This window comes from Hemibagrus wyckioides, linkage group LG08, assembly GCF_019097595.1.
Source record: "Hemibagrus wyckioides isolate EC202008001 linkage group LG08, SWU_Hwy_1.0, whole genome shotgun sequence".
Lineage (NCBI taxonomy): Eukaryota > Metazoa > Chordata > Actinopteri > Siluriformes > Bagridae > Hemibagrus > Hemibagrus wyckioides.
The window spans coordinates 4,724,032-4,739,603 of NC_080717.1; the positions used below are offsets into that span (position 1 = coordinate 4,724,032).

The 15,572-nt window shown below is 39.1% G+C and overlaps 1 protein-coding gene and 1 non-coding gene across 2 annotated transcripts in view; both read right to left on the reverse strand.

Moving 5' to 3' along the window:
- mmp17b (matrix metallopeptidase 17b) overlaps positions 1–10,757 on the reverse strand; it is a 28,867-nt gene extending 18,110 nt beyond the window's left edge. The window contains exons 1-11 of the mRNA XM_058396462.1: positions 10,626–10,757; positions 6,657–6,926; positions 6,182–6,314; positions 5,933–6,089; positions 5,743–5,851; positions 5,429–5,606; positions 5,177–5,353; positions 4,050–4,164; positions 3,878–3,951; positions 3,604–3,753; positions 3,243–3,464 (exon numbers count right to left, since the gene is read on the reverse strand). Of these exons, the coding sequence (XP_058252445.1) occupies positions 3,243–3,464; positions 3,604–3,753; positions 3,878–3,951; positions 4,050–4,164; positions 5,177–5,353; positions 5,429–5,606; positions 5,743–5,851; positions 5,933–6,089; positions 6,182–6,314; positions 6,657–6,806 (1,465 nt within the window). The 5' untranslated portion in view covers positions 6,807–6,926; positions 10,626–10,757. The remainder of the gene's footprint in view (positions 1–3,242; positions 3,465–3,603; positions 3,754–3,877; positions 3,952–4,049; positions 4,165–5,176; positions 5,354–5,428; positions 5,607–5,742; positions 5,852–5,932; positions 6,090–6,181; positions 6,315–6,656; positions 6,927–10,625) is intronic.
- A 4,732-nt stretch (positions 10,758–15,489) lies between these two features.
- On the reverse strand, positions 15,490–15,561 carry trnaa-ugc (transfer RNA alanine (anticodon UGC)). The gene has a single exon. It is a non-coding gene; the product is annotated as a tRNA-Ala (tRNA).
- Positions 15,562–15,572: the final 11 nt, after the last annotated feature.

Here is a 15,572-nt window from a genome sequence, read left to right on the forward strand (position 1 = left end):
AGATTTGATTGTGTGTGTGTGTGTGAGAGAGAGATTTGATTGTGTGTGTGAGAGAGAGATTTGATTGTGTGTGAGAGAGAGATTTGATTGTGTGTGTGTGTGTGTGTGTGTGTATGTGAGAGAGAGATTTGATTGTGTGTGTGTGTGTGTGTGTGTGTGTGTATGTGAGAGAGAGATTTGATTGTGTGTGTGTGTGTGTGTGTGTGTGTGAGAGAGATTTGATTGTGTGTGTGTGAGAGAGAGATTTGATTGTGTGTGTGTGTGTGTGTATGTGAGAGTGAGAGAGAGATTTGATTGTGTGTGTGTGTGTGTGAGAGAGAGATTTGATTGTGTGTGTGTGTGTGAGAGAGAGATTTGATTGTGTGTGTGTGTGTGTGTGTGTGAGAGAGAGATTTGATTGTGTGTGTGTGTGTGTGTGAGAGAGAGAGATTTGATTGTGTGTGTGTGTGTGTGAGAGAGAGAGAGATTTGATTGTGTGTGTGTGTGAGAGAGAGATTTGATTGTGTGTGTGTGTGTGTGTGAGAGAGAGATTTGATTGTGTGTGTGTGTGTGAGAGAGAGATTTGATTGTGTGTGTGTGTGTGAGAGAGAGATTTGATTGTGTGTGTGTGTGAGAGAGAGATTTGATTGTGTGAGAGAGAGAGATTTGATTGTGTGTGTGTGTGTGTGTGTGTGTGTGAGAGAGAGATTTGATTGTGTGTGTGTGTGTGTGTGAGAGAGAGATTTGATTGTGTGTTTGTGTGTGTGAGAGAGAGATTTGATTGTGTGTGTGTGTGTGTGAGAGAGAGATTTGATTGTGTGTGAGAGAGATTTGATTGTGTGAGAGAGAGATTTGATTGTGTGTGTGTGTGTGTGTGTGAGAGAGAGAGATTTGATTGTGTGAGAGAGAGATTTGATTGTGTGTGTGTGTGTGTGTGTGTGAGAGAGAGATTTGATTGTGTGTGTGTGTGTGTGTGAGAGAGAGATTTGATTGTGTGTGAGAGAGATTTGATTGTGTGAGAGAGAGATTTGATTGTGTGTGTGTGTGAGAGAGAGATAGTTGATTGTGTGTGAGAGAGATTTGATTGTGTGAGAGAGAGATTTGATTGTGTGTGTGTGTGTGTGTGAGAGAGATTTGATTGTGTGTGTGTGTGTGAGAGAGAGAGATTTGATTGTGTGTGAGAGAGATTTGATTGTGTGTGAGAGAGATTTGATTGTGTGTGTGTGTGTGTGTGTGTGAGAGAGAGATTTTATTGTGTGTGTGTGTGTGTGTGAGAGAGAGAGAGAGAGAGAGATTTGATTGTGTGTGTGTGTGAGAGAGAGATTTGATTGTGTGTAAGAGAGATTTGATTGTGTGTGTGTGTGTGTGTGAGAGAGAGAGAGAGAGAGAGAGAGAGATTTGATTGTGTGTGTGTGTGAGAGAGAGAGAGAGAGATTTGATTGTGTGTGAGAGAGATTTGATTGTGTGTGTGTGTGTGAGAGAGAGAGATTTGATTGTGTGTGTGTGAGAGAGAGAGAGAGATTTGATTGTGTGTGAGAGAGATTTGATTGTGTGTGTGTGTGTGTGAGAGAGAGAGATTTGATTGTGTGTGAGAGAGATTTGATTGTGTGTGTGTGTGTGTGTGTGTGAGAGTGAGAGAGAGATTTGATTGTGTGTGTGTGTGTGAGAGAGATTTGATTGTGTGTGTGTGTGTGAGAGAGAGATTTGATTGTGTGTGTGTGAGAGAGAGAGATTTGATTGTGTGTGTGTGTGAGAGAGATTTGATTGTGTTTGTGTGTGTGTGTGTGAGAGAGAGATTTGATTTTGTGTGTGTGTGTGTGAGAGAGAGATTTGATTTTGTGTGTGTGAGTGTGTGAGAGAGAGATTTGATTGTGTGTGTGTGTGTGAGAGAGAGATTTGATTGTGTGTGTGTGTGTGTGTGTGTGAGAGAGAGATTTGATTGTGTGTGTGAGAGAGAGATTTGATTGTGTGTGTGTGTGAGAGAGAGATTTGATTGTGTGTGTGTGTGTGAGAGAGAGATTTGATTGTGTGAGAGAGAAATTTGATTGTGTGTGTGTGTGTGAGAGAGAGATTTGATTTTGTGTGTGTGTGTGTGAGAGAGATTTGATTGTGTGTGTGTGTGTGAGAGAGAGATTTGATTGTGTGAGAGAGAAATTTGATTGTGTGTGTGTGTGTGTGTGTGTGAGAGAGAGATTTGATTGTGTGTGTGTGTGTGAGAGAGAGATTTGATTGTGTGTGTGTGTGAGAGAGAGATTTGATTGTGTGTGTGTGTGAGAGAGAGATTTGATTGTGTGTGTGTGTGTGTGTGAGAGAGAGATTTGATTGTGTGTGTGAGAGAGAGATTTGATTGTGTGTGTGTGTGAGAGAGAGATTTGATTGTGTGAGAGAGCAATTTGATTGTGTGTGTGTGTGAGAGAGAGAGATTTGATTGTGTGAGAGAAAAATTTGATTGTGTGTGTGTGTGTGAGAGAGAGATTTGATTGTGTGTGTGTGTGTGTGTGTGAGAGAGAGAGATTTGATTGTGTGAGAGAGAGATTTGATTGTGTGTGTGTGTGTGAGAGAGAGAGAGATTTGATTGTGTGTGTGTGTGTGTGAGAGAGAGAGATTTGATTGTGTGAGAGAGAGATTTGATTGTGTGTGTGTGTGTGTGTGTGTGAGAGAGATTTGATTGTGTGAGAGAGAGATTTGATTGTGTGTGTGTGTGTGTGAGAGAGAGATTTGATTGTGTGTGAGAGAGAGATTTGATTGTGTGTGAGAGAGAGATTTGATTGTGTGTGAGAGAGAGATTTGATTGTGTGTGTGTGTGTGTGTGTGTGAGAGAGAGATTTGATTGTGTGAGAGAGAGAGATTTGATTGTGTGTGAGAGAGAGATTTGATTGTGTGTGTGTGTGTGTGTGTGAGAGAGATTTGATTGTGTGAGAGAGAGATTTGATTGTGTGTGTGTGTGTGTGTGAGAGAGAGATTTGATTGTGTGTGAGAGAGAGATTTGATTGTGTGTGAGAGAGAGATTTGATTGTGTGTGTGTGTGTGTGTGTGTGTGTGTGAGAGAGATTTGATTGTGTGAGAGAGAGATTTGATTGTGTGTGTGTGTGTGTGTGTGTGAGAGAGAGATTTGATTGTGTGTGAGAGAGAGATTTGATTGTGTGTGTGTGTGTGTGTGTGTGAGAGAGAGATTTGATTGTGTGAGAGAGAGAGATTTGATTGTGTGTGTAAGAGGTTTGTATATAAGTCTATAACCCGTAACATCATTCTCTCATCCTCACCATTGTTGTCTGTAATAATTCCGTTCACTCCTCGTTGAATGAGCTCCGCCCACACCTCACCGCTCTCTCCTCCCTCTCCTCCCAACCCCCACACCACTCCTTTATCAGGGTCCCAGTGCACACCATGTTTCTCTCCATCCGAGTCTGTGGGATTCAGAGTGGAGAGCGGCTGGGGGAAACCGTTCTGCAGAGACAGATCCTTAAACAGCCAAAACTGAGAACCTGAAAACACACCATGGCCCTGGATTACTGAGAATAATACACACTGTACACATAACTATATAAAGTATTACTAGTGTGAGTGTAAGAGTGTGTTAGAAAAGCCTATGAAAGCACCATATGGACACTTGGAGAAACTGACCACTAATGAAGATGATGGCGTGATCCTCATGCCTCTCCAGTACGGCCCTCAGAGGGGGCAGAGATGTGGGCAGAGCGGCCCAGAGTTTCCGCACGGACACGGCTTTTCGAGACACCAGACCTCCGCGGTTCACCCTCCACATACTCAGACCTGAGAACAGATTCCATTTGTACTGAATTTATATTTATAACTTATCCATAAAATTTAATCTACTTTAAAAAAAGTCTTTCTTACATCATCAGATCAATATCAGTATCAGATCCTGGAACTTTACCTTTGAAGAAAAACGTTTCTCCTCGGATTTTTGCAACCGCATCGAAACTGGTGTTGCAGCGATCCACAGAAGGACTGGTTTTAAAGAGAGGAGGAGTTATCAACACCAACAACCAATCAGATACTGTATATATCAAGGGCTTCCACTACTCCAGCATGAACGTCCATCATACCTGTCCAGGTGAAGGTGTGTGTGTCGGTTCATGTGTATGAGTCTGTGTGGATGTTTCAATTTGGCTTCTGCCTCTGGAGGAGGACTGACTGTCTGTAGTTGGTCACCCCTCTTACCTAAACAAAGTAGATTATATTAAACATACAGTGTGTAGAATTTAATGAATATATCAGCATCAGTTAAATCATTACATACATAAAAAAAGAAGAACGTATGGATGGATGGATGGATGGATGGATGGATGGATGAATTTCTGGATATATTGTTGCATAGATGGAGAGCTGGATGTATGGATTGAATGACTGATGGACAGATGGCTAAAGGACTAAGTGGATTGACTGATGGATGGATGGATGGATGGATGGATGGATAAATGGATGTATGGACAGATGGGCAGACAAGCAGGAAGAAAGAAGATGACAGACAGATAGGAATAGATGGCTGGATTGATAGGTCAATAGATTTACCAATAAAGTGATTCATAGATTGATGGATGAATGAATGCTTTTATAAATGGACTTACAAATGGGTGGATGGATAGATGGATGGATGGATGGATGGATGGATGAATGAGTGTATTGATCTATTGCTAAACTGATGGATAAATGGATTGATCAGTCAACTGGTTGATTGGTGGAAATATAGATGGGTGGATTGATTGATATATTGATTTGATTGGAGTGGATGGACAGTTGGATCGTTTAATGGATGGATGAGTGGATGGATGGATAGATAGATGGATGGATGAATTGACTGATAAATTGGTGGATAAATAGATTGATTGGTCACCTGGTGATTGATAGAAATATAGATGGATGGATTGATTGATAAATTGATTTGATTGATGGGTGGCTGGATGAATGGATGGATGGATGGATAGATGGATAGGTGGATGGATGGATGGATGGATGGATGGATGAAGAGGCAGCTGGATGGATGAATGGGTGGATGGATGGATGGGCGGATGGATGGATGGATGGATAAATTGATGGATAAACAGATAGATTGGTCACCGGGTGATTGATGGAAATATAGATATCATGATTGATGGTGGTTTGATTACAATGGATGGACAGATAGATTGATGGATGGATGAATAAATTTTTGGTGTAATCTAATGGGTGTTACCATAGAGAGCTGTGATGTGCTCTCGGTCAGGAGATCCCAGGCTGAAGTGGAGCGGGTCTCCCAGGGGCCCTTGGTAATACGGCCTCATAACAGACCCCCGTGCTGAGGAGTGGGAGAGTCCGAGAGCATGGCCGAGCTCGTGCACCAGCACCGTGAATGCATCCGTGCCTTCAGAGGCTGCAGGCACATAAAGCACAGTTTTCAGTGAAGAAATTAAACTAAGAAATTTGGGTGTGTGTTTGTGTGTGTCACCTGGCTGTCTGAATGCCCACTCCTCCTCTGCATCCAAATGAACTTCACCAGCCCTGTCCGGGTCCGAAGGAAAGAAGGCGTGGCCAACGGCTCCACCCGCTCCATCAAAAGGATATTCATCACCATGTGAACCATACAAGAAATCAATCAGGAGATCCGCCCCATCTGGTCCTCCAACCTGTCAGATTGTAGGCACAGTGTAATGAAGAGGGAGTTGTTTATGAGGTCATTGTTCCTGAATGTACAGATCTACCCATAATCATTTCATATCAATCTGAAATTTGTGCACAGTAGTGCAGGATCAAACATCTGACCTCGTGAAATTCAAGAGCTGTTGGTTCTGCCCACACTTTCAGAGCGTAGAAGACCAGAGAACGAAACATTTCATTCGACAAAGCAGAGGAAGTGGGGTATGTACGCAATCTGAGAGCAAGAGAGAGAGAGAGAGAGAGATAAAGTCCTGATCCAAGGCAAGAAGATTTTTAAAGCGTTTCTGACACAAACCTCCAGTTGATGTTTCTCTGAGCCCAGCTCAAGACATCTCTCTTCACCCTCTGGCCTTGAAGTTCACTATCTGAGTCTGACTCATTGATCTGGCCTCTGCCTTCAGCATCAGGAAGTGAACAGCGAGGAGTCTGCATCAGTCTCAGTGTCTCCACATCTGTACAAGAGAGAGATGGAGTCAGAGGATGAAGACAGACACTGCTAAGAGGTTGAACAATGAGGTGGAACAGAAAGGTTTGTGTTTCCTACCCAGTTCTCCAGTATCATGTAATCCAGCAAATCTCTGCATGGCCTTCAGAGCATGTGTGACTGCAGTCCAGGCCTGAAGTTGACCAGTGGATGGGTCAGGAGGAGGCAGGTAGCCATACTTCATAAGCCAGTCCTGTTCAAGCACCAGAAGAGCATTATTTAAGGTTTTTATAATTGTTTTTATATTTAATTGGATCATATTGGATTTTTCATTAGGGATGGATTGATGTATTGTGTGTGTATTTGTGTGCTATTGCAGCAGAGGACATTGGAGTACTAGACAAAGATTTATCATTCAGCATACATCAACAATTAAATATTCTGTGTTTATTTATCTTTCTATTTATTTATTTATTTATTTATTTATTTATTTATTTATTTATTTATTTATTTATTTATTTATTTATTTATTCATTTCCTCAACTGTTGCACCTAATTTGAAATATTGATTTATTTTTACAGTGCAGAGTCTCACCACTAGCCTTGCGCTTTCATCCACTGTGGGCGTAACAGGGGGAGGGGTTTCCGGTGTTAATGAGACAATGGGCGGGGACAGTGGAACAGACACCGCCCACTTGTATCCACACAGGCTGAACGTAAGCACTGTCCACTGTAGCACCTTCATACTGATGACATGCAAAACATTAAAGACGAAGGAAAAGCTTCGTCCTCATCCAGGAGGAAATGTTTTGATTTCCATCTTCAGCGGATCAGGGGATGAGGAACAACCAGGAACGTCTGCAGACTGGAGAATAGATGAAAATATCGCAAAATATTACACCACTTATATACTTTTACACATTTTAGCCCATGCTTTTCTAATAAAGTGCTAATAAACTCGGGCAAATATACGGTAAGTTACTATGAATTAGTTATAATGTTTGACTCAGTTATGATTGGTTAAATTTTAATGTATTAGATTCACATAGATTTCCATGGTGAATACTTCATATAATCCAAGAAACCGAATAAAAACGTGATTATTTTGCAAAGGATAAGACATAACACATTATTTACGTGAGTTTAGGTTTATTTCATGTAATATTTGTATAAGAAGACATTTATTTTCTTGAATTTAACTTTAACTGATGGTTAACTTGAGCTGAATGCTTAAGCGATCACCAGGTGCAGTTCCTCCTCTGACCACTAGAGGGACTCTCACGTTTTTGAACTACTTTTGTCGTCTGTTTCATTTCCTCCATTAATCATTGAGCACGTTATTTATTTATTTTTTTTTATATTTAAATCTTGTTTGCTAAAGCATTAAGTTTCTGTATTCATGTTTGTGGTCAGATTTCGATTACTGTTAGTAATGTTTCCTAGCTTATCTTTCCCAAGCCTCTCTTAGCCATAACCCTGTTCCCTTAAGTCTTAGTTTGTCTGGTTTTCCTTCTGTTGTGTTTCCAATTTGTGTCTGAGTTAATAACAGGTTATAAACTCGCATCCCTCTTTACACGACCCATTACACGACATTATATCGATATTAGTAAATGCTGATTTAACGTCTATGGAAGGAGTCTCCAGTGTCAGCGTTAGGTAACACTTACCTAAAGTTGTCTGATACGGGAAAGTCTTGTGCACTTTAACATGGAATTTTATGATATAGACATGATTTTATTTAATTCAATACAGAGGAAACAAACAAACAAAAAAAACGGCTGGGGAGGAAGAACGTTCCAGAACATGTATCTATATAGAGGTAGAAAATGATGAATTATAAATGATCACCAATAATAATCCCCTTTGAGCTTCATCACACCATCCTACTGTTGATTGTTTTCCTTGAACAGAGAACCCCTGAGTGTTTTATTTCTTTGTATATTGTTCACCTCTAACACACATAAGACGTATTATATGTGCTGATAAAACTTCTTGTAGAATGAATACACACACACACACAGAGCCAAAGCTAAATTGAGGACTAGTTAAAGAATAACTCCGATCACACATCAGTCAAACTACAAATAAAACAACTTCCCCGGAAAAAGATATTTAAAAATTCAACAACAGTGTCTTTGTGCCTCCACACCTTGTTCTTTTCACCCTGCCCTCTTCCGACCCTCTCAGAGGGGAGCTTTTCTACTTCATCTCCCTCATTCCATAACTGTCTCTTTTCACCCAGCCGCTCTCAGCCTCTTTTCATCCGCCCGCTCTCTCCCTTAATGAAATGACACCCAGTAATTTAATTAAATCCTCACATCCTACAAGCCTCTCAGTGCCCCTTACACCATGATGACCACTCTAAATTAAATCCACTGCCTACGCCTCTCTTCTTCTGTCCTCTGGTTTTCAATCATGCAAATCCAGCCGTCTTCCATCCACTTACTCATTTTTACAAGCACAACTTCCCGGCAGCAAAGACGACCATTTTTTATGGGATTAGTCACGTATATATATGAGTTATGAGTTTTTTACGTAAACATGCACTTGTTATTATTCACGTATATTATATATTTAGGGTTCCAAAACTCAAGGAATTCAATCTGCTAAGCATTTCGGGGTTACTTCCTTATTGTTTCTCTGACTTTTGCGTTGCTTATTCGAGTGCTCCTTGGATCACCGATTGGTCGTCGCTTACACTGATCAGCCATACCATTATGGCCACTGACAGGTGACGTGAATGATCTCCTCATCATGGCACCTGTTAGTGGGTGGGATATATCAGGCAGCAAGTAAACATTTTGTCCTCAAAGTTGATGTTAGAAGCAGGAAAAATGGACAAGCGTAAGGATTTGAGCGAGTTTGACGAAGGGCCAGATTGTGATGGCTAGACCACTGGATCAGAGCATCTCCAAAACTGCAGCTCTTGTGGGGTGTTCCCGGTCTGCAGTGGTCAGTATCTATCAAAAGTGGACCAAGGAAGGAACAGTGGTGAACCGGTGACAGGGTCACTGATGGCCAAGGCTCATTGATGCACGTGGGGAGCGAAGGCTGGCCCGTGTGATCCGATCCAACAGACGAGCTACTGTTGCTCAAACTGCTGCAGAAGTTATTTATTATTATATACTTAAAATATAAAAATGTTTAACCGTCATAACCTTCATTTCCAAAGTCAAATGAAGTGGAACAGGTGTCAAAAAAAGTTATCAAGAAGGTAAAAATAAAGAAGTCTTGCTACCAGATCCTTCTATCTTCCAGTGCTTAAAGTATTGACATTATAGTTATTTATACCACTGGTTAATTTCTTGAATCTGATTGGCCAGAAAGTGTTAATGAATTCTCTATAACAGCAGTTCTTTCCAACTGCAAAGCACATATATATATATATATATATACAGGAACTTGTATTAATTGCAAGAAGGACAGTTTACATGATCTAAGGTTAAATGAAATGGTCAGTGTCAGCTCTTACAGCATAACAGTCAGAGAGAAAGCTGTTTTTAATGACTGGGAAAGTCATCACGATGGAGGATGATGTGCTTTCCAGTTTCTCGGTGACATGAAAAGCTGTTTTGTTCACTTGATGTGAGAGAAAAGAAGAGAAGCCACTGAGAGAATGTTTTTTTTTTACGGCTGCTTTAATGTATGTCAGTGATAATAATTGGAGGAGTGAGCATTGCAGGAACAGGAAAGATAACAATACCTGAACATGAAGAGCAATAATAACGACTGTCTTTAATCGCTGGTGAAGTATCAGGGGAATAAAACATTGTGTATGATGCACTGATGTAGAAAAATAATCAACATCATGTTGGTGTGATCTGAGATGATACGAATAACGTCCTATGTCCTGAAGTGTTCATTAACATACTTAGTTTTCCATTAAAGGAGACATAAGACGCAGGAGGAAAACTAGTTTATTATTTATAATAAATAATAATTCTTCTTAATTATGAAGAAGCCAAGTTTTATGAAGATAAGATAAGATAAGATAAGATAAGATAAGATAAGATAAGATAAGATAAGATAAGATAAGATAAGATAAGATAAGATAAGATAAGATAAGATAAGATAAGATAAGATAAGATAAGATAGATTGACCTTTATTCGTCCCCCAGTGGGGAAGTTTCCATGTTAAAGCAGCAAGAAAAAAAGGAAAAATGTGCAAATATAAGCTTAAAAAAATCTATATAAATATATATATATAAATATATAAACAGAAGAAAATAAAATAATAATAATAATTTCACCAACAAACAAACAAACAATTACACATCTTAAATTGCACAAAATTACAATTATTAATTACACAAATTAATTAAAAAAATTATTCTTTATACAAATTTCCAGCCTGTCGTTTGTTAAAAATGTAAAGTATTCAAGCAGTTTAGGAACAATAATAACATAAGAACAATAATAACAATATTACACACGTTTAAAAGAAAATAAATCCAGCATTTAGACGTTCCACCACGTTTATTTTTCCTCATCTGAAAGTTTTAAAGAAGGAAAATAACATGCACTGATGATAAATCCCATGAAGCAGACAGAAGCAAGCTCTTACCTTCTCTCTGTCCTTAAAACTCTCAGGCTTTTCTCTTGAGTTGGCTCTCCCACTCTGTCCTTCACTCCCTCCTTCTCTGTCTCTCTGAACAGATGTGTCCCTCTCATCTCCTGAGCTCTCCTCCTCCTCCTCTCTCACCACCACCCAGATAACACAATAGTCCCTTAAACACCCCCAAAAACAGGCTGCCCCGCCCCAGCTGAACACACTGGGCAGCTGTGTGTGTGTGTGCACGCGTGAATTTATGCACATATGTGTGTGTATGTTTGTGTGTGTCTGTGTGTACATGTGTGTGTGTGTGTGTGTGTGCATGTGTTTGTGTAATTGTGTTTGTACATGTGTATGTCTGTGTGTGTTTATATGTGTGATTGTTTTTGTGCATGTGTGTGCATGTGTGTGTTTGTGCATGTATGTCAGTTTATGTGTGCATGTGTGTGTGTGTATGTGTATGTACATGTGCATGTGTGTGTATGTGAGTGTATATGTGTGCGTGTGATTGTACTTGTGTGTGTGTGAGTGAGTGTACGTGTGTGAGTGCATGTGTGTATGTGTCTGTGTGTGTGTGTGAGTGAGTGAATGTGTGTATGTTAGTGTTTTTTTTTAGTGTAGTGTGTGCATATGTGTATGTGCATGTCCATAAATATGTGTGTGTGTGTGTGTGTGCATATGTGTATGTGCATGTCCATAAATATGTGTGTGTGTGTGTGTGTGCATATGTGTATGTGCATGTCCATAAATGTGTGTGTGTGTGCGCACGTTCATGTGCATATATGTGTGTGCACGCTCATGTGCATATATGTGTGTGTGTGTGTGTGTGTAAATATATTGTGATATAAAGCTTACAGTGTGATTATTATGTCTCCTCACTTCCTTTTAGGACCAAAAGCCTCTTACAAAAGGATTAAAAGCATCATGGAGAAAGCTGGGCTTTAATCAGATTTGCTGCATTACACTTGAAATCCCTGTCTCACTGAAAAGCACATTGGACGTCTGACCGTCGTCTTCTGCTTCGTTATTTGAACTGTAAATTAAAGGGCACTTGACAGTGAGGACAGAAATGATTGAGCGTTGGGGTCAGGAGCGCAGAGGGATTTAGAGATAAGTACATTTACGCATGTCAGAGTCTTACATGTTGTCTTGGTTTGAGTTTAGGATTAAAACAGAGAAATAGGGATTCCAGATGTGCTGTCAATCTCTCTGGCAGAGCGGGAGCGTCTGGGTCTGAAGGGAATGACTTGATCAGAAAAGCACACGAACGACAGGATGGTTACAAGGATGTTTACAAGGCAGCTTGTTTGCTAAATGTCTTTATGTAGAACCGGAAAAAAGGCTTACAGGAGGCAGATTTTACTTTGCAGCCAGAACTAGAGTCAGAGCAACTGTTTTAGAAAATTAATCAACACCTTTTGACCAATCAGATTCAAGAATCCAGCAGAGTAATCGTTCAGAAATAAGCAAAAATGACAGCTGTGACTAGTGATGCACTGCTATGTGTATTTATTATTTATTTATTTATTTATTTTATTTTATGTATGTATGTATGTATGTATGTATGTATGTATTTATTTATTTATTTATTTATTTAATTTTATGTATGTATGTATGTATGTATGTATGTATGTATGTATGTATGTATTTATTTATTTATTTATTTTATTTATTTATGTATGTATGTATGTATTTATTTATTTATTTATTTTATTTATTTATTAGTTTCACCAATGACATTAACATATCTCTCTCTCTCTCTCTCTCTCTCTCTCTCTCACACACACACACACACACACACACACACAAACTAACTAACAAAAAAACACACAACAATTGTCAGTTTCTAAGTTGCAACCCATTTAAACACTAAGAAATTTATTGAATTTTTAAAATGAATAACATTAAAAAAATTAAAAAATAATCTTGACATGAATAACACCACTTAGTCTTTTTTTTATTTTAAATTATTTATATTTTATTTTAAATAAATTAATTAAAAAAGCCTCTAAGAAAGATTTGTGCTCTTAATATTAAAATATTTATTAAGGATTTGAGCGCTGATTAAAAATATTTGATTAAAAATATTTATTTTGTTTAAAGACCTTTTTTCTAGTTCAAAGACACCACTAATATGTATTTAAATATATTTTTAAAAATTATTTTAATTATTAAAACATGGCTAAAATTTAAGATACATTAATTATATTATTATCATTTATTATATATATATATATTTACATTTATATAAAAACTGATAGTATTTCAAATCACTGTAATTATTTCAAAAGAATATATATACATTATATATACATATACATATATATATATATATATATATATATATATATATATATATATATATATATATATATATATATATATATATATATTTTATGTAATTCATTTAGATTCAAGGTTACAAATATATGACAGCATTTAACCACCAGAATTATAAAACCTCCCGTCTGGAAAAAGAGGAACATTATTGTCCTCGTTGTCCTGGTGACAAGACTGACCCAGGTCAAAGGTCAGCACCGACTTGAGGGCCAAAAGGGTAGTGTGAACTGTATTTTAAGCCTGCTGAAAAAAGCAGGAAGTGTGAGTATGTGTGTGCGTGTGTGTGTGTGTGTGTGTGTGAATAGGGTTGTGTGTTAGACACTGAATGATCGAAAAGCCACAAAGAGCCATGTGAACTCGGATCTCCCTAACAACTCGGCTGGCCGTAGGAGGAACTCTGCAGTCATACAGACAGCCATTGTGAAGGTCACACGTGAGCGAGTGAATGCGTAACCATTCCTGATGTGTAATGAGGTCTCCGAAACCAAGCATTATGCACTGATTAGATATGAATATGAAGATGCAGATGGATGATGTGTTCACGAATCAGCGAAAGTTCTGGAGCGAAAGGTCATGGTTGCTTTCACCCGCGTGTATAAAAAGACTCTGGATGAATAGCTCTCTTCTGTGGACTTGGGAAGCGGAAATGTTCTTCCTCATGGCTTCAGACACAACATTGACAATCTTTTGATGTTCTGCGGTCAACATTGATTGCAACTATAATGACTTTGGTCACAAAATGACCAACATTTCTGAGTGTTGATATTCCCAGTGCTTTGGTCTTCTTTCCATGTCAGACCTAACCACTTACGTAGAATAAACTCCACTAATTCACAGAAACTTGGTGGATTCTTGACTGTTGTAATTGAACCAAAATGGGGTTTTCTGTAAGGAGACATTATGGAAGGAGTCTTCAGTTTCACTCAGTAGGAGTTCCAGCCTTGGAAAGCCTTCAGGACAGAGAACATTCCTGTTTCTCCAGTACATTAGCTGATTTTTTTGGATGAGAGGCTGGTGAGGTTTTTTCACATCATTGCTTGTAACTAAACAGTTAAAGACCTGACATGACACATGGGAGAATTTTTCCACCTGAAGCAAAACAAACAGAAAAAGTCCAAAGGTTCAGTAAAAGGGGTGTTTATTTTTCAAAAGGAAAAGTAGCAAGATTATAAGAGCAATTCAAGTAGCAGCCTGACTTAAAATCACAGAAATGTCACTTGTACAAAATTTTAACACACGACAGAATACAGAGGAAGGGAGGATATACAACTTATCTCTGACTGCAAATACGATCTAACATTGCAGGAGAAGTGAATGCATGAGGTACTGCAGGTGCAAGCCTAAACTGGCTTATTTTACGTTGGAGATCTGATAAAAAGGAAACCATCACATCGCATGCTAGGTTGCTGCAACCTCCTCAAAATAGAGATTGTGAGCTTTGCATTGCCAAAAAAGCATTTCAAACTAAATCATGAAGTAAACATGTATTCAGAAACACAATAAGTACAGGAGTCGAAACAGAAATCAATAGCAAACGCATCATGTACATACAAAATGCTAAGTAAAATAATACTGTTAATAAGAAAGTGGATAAACAATAAGATCATACAGTTTCCCACTGCATCACATGTCTCTCTTTAATGTAGTAAACATAGTGTTCAGTAATAAATTGCTGACATACACCGGTCAGGCATAACATTATGACCATCTGCGTAATATTGTCCACTAGAACCCTGAAGATGTGTGCTGTGGTATCTGGCGTCAAGATGTTAGCAGCAGATCCTTTAAGTATTCTTTAAGTTGCAAAGTGGACCGTCCATGGATCGGACTTGTTTGTCCAGCACATCGCACTGATGCTGGATTGGATTGAGATCTGGGGAATTTGGAGGCCGAGTCAACACCTCAAACTCATACTCATCAAACCATTCCTGAACCATTTTTGCATTGTGGCATGGTGCATTATCCTGCTGAAAGAGGCCACAGCCATCAGGGAATACTGTTTCCGTGAAAGGGTGTACATAGTCGGCAACAATGCTTAGGTAGGTGGTACATCCACATGGATGGCAGGACCCAAGGTTTTCTAGCAGACCATGACACCGTCTCCGCCGGCTCGCCTTCTTCCCATAGCCATCACAATTTGGCCCTTCGTCAAACTCAAAGCTCAAATCCTTACGCTTATCCATTTTTCCTGCTTCTAACACAGCAACTTTGAGGACAAAATGTTCACTTGCTGTCTAATATATAATCCCACCCACTAACAGGTGCCATGATGAGGAGATAATCAGTCTTTTTCACTTCACTTGTCAGTGTTCATAATGTTATGGCTGAGTTGTGTATTTTCAGTCCATAAAATTTCCTGAAATACTCTGTTCAGGGATGGTTCTGATAGGAAGGTGTCAGTGCATTATGGGTCAGGGCTGTTTTGGCAGCGCCAACACAATATTAGGCAGATGGTCATAATGTTATGCCTGGTCATTGTACAATGTATAGAAAATATAATTTATTTACTATGAAATCAGAAAGAAAAAACTCTGGTTGGAGATGCCGGGGATTGAACCCGGGGCCTCATACATGCAAAGCATGCGCTCTACCACTGAGCTACATCCCCATCCGTGTACA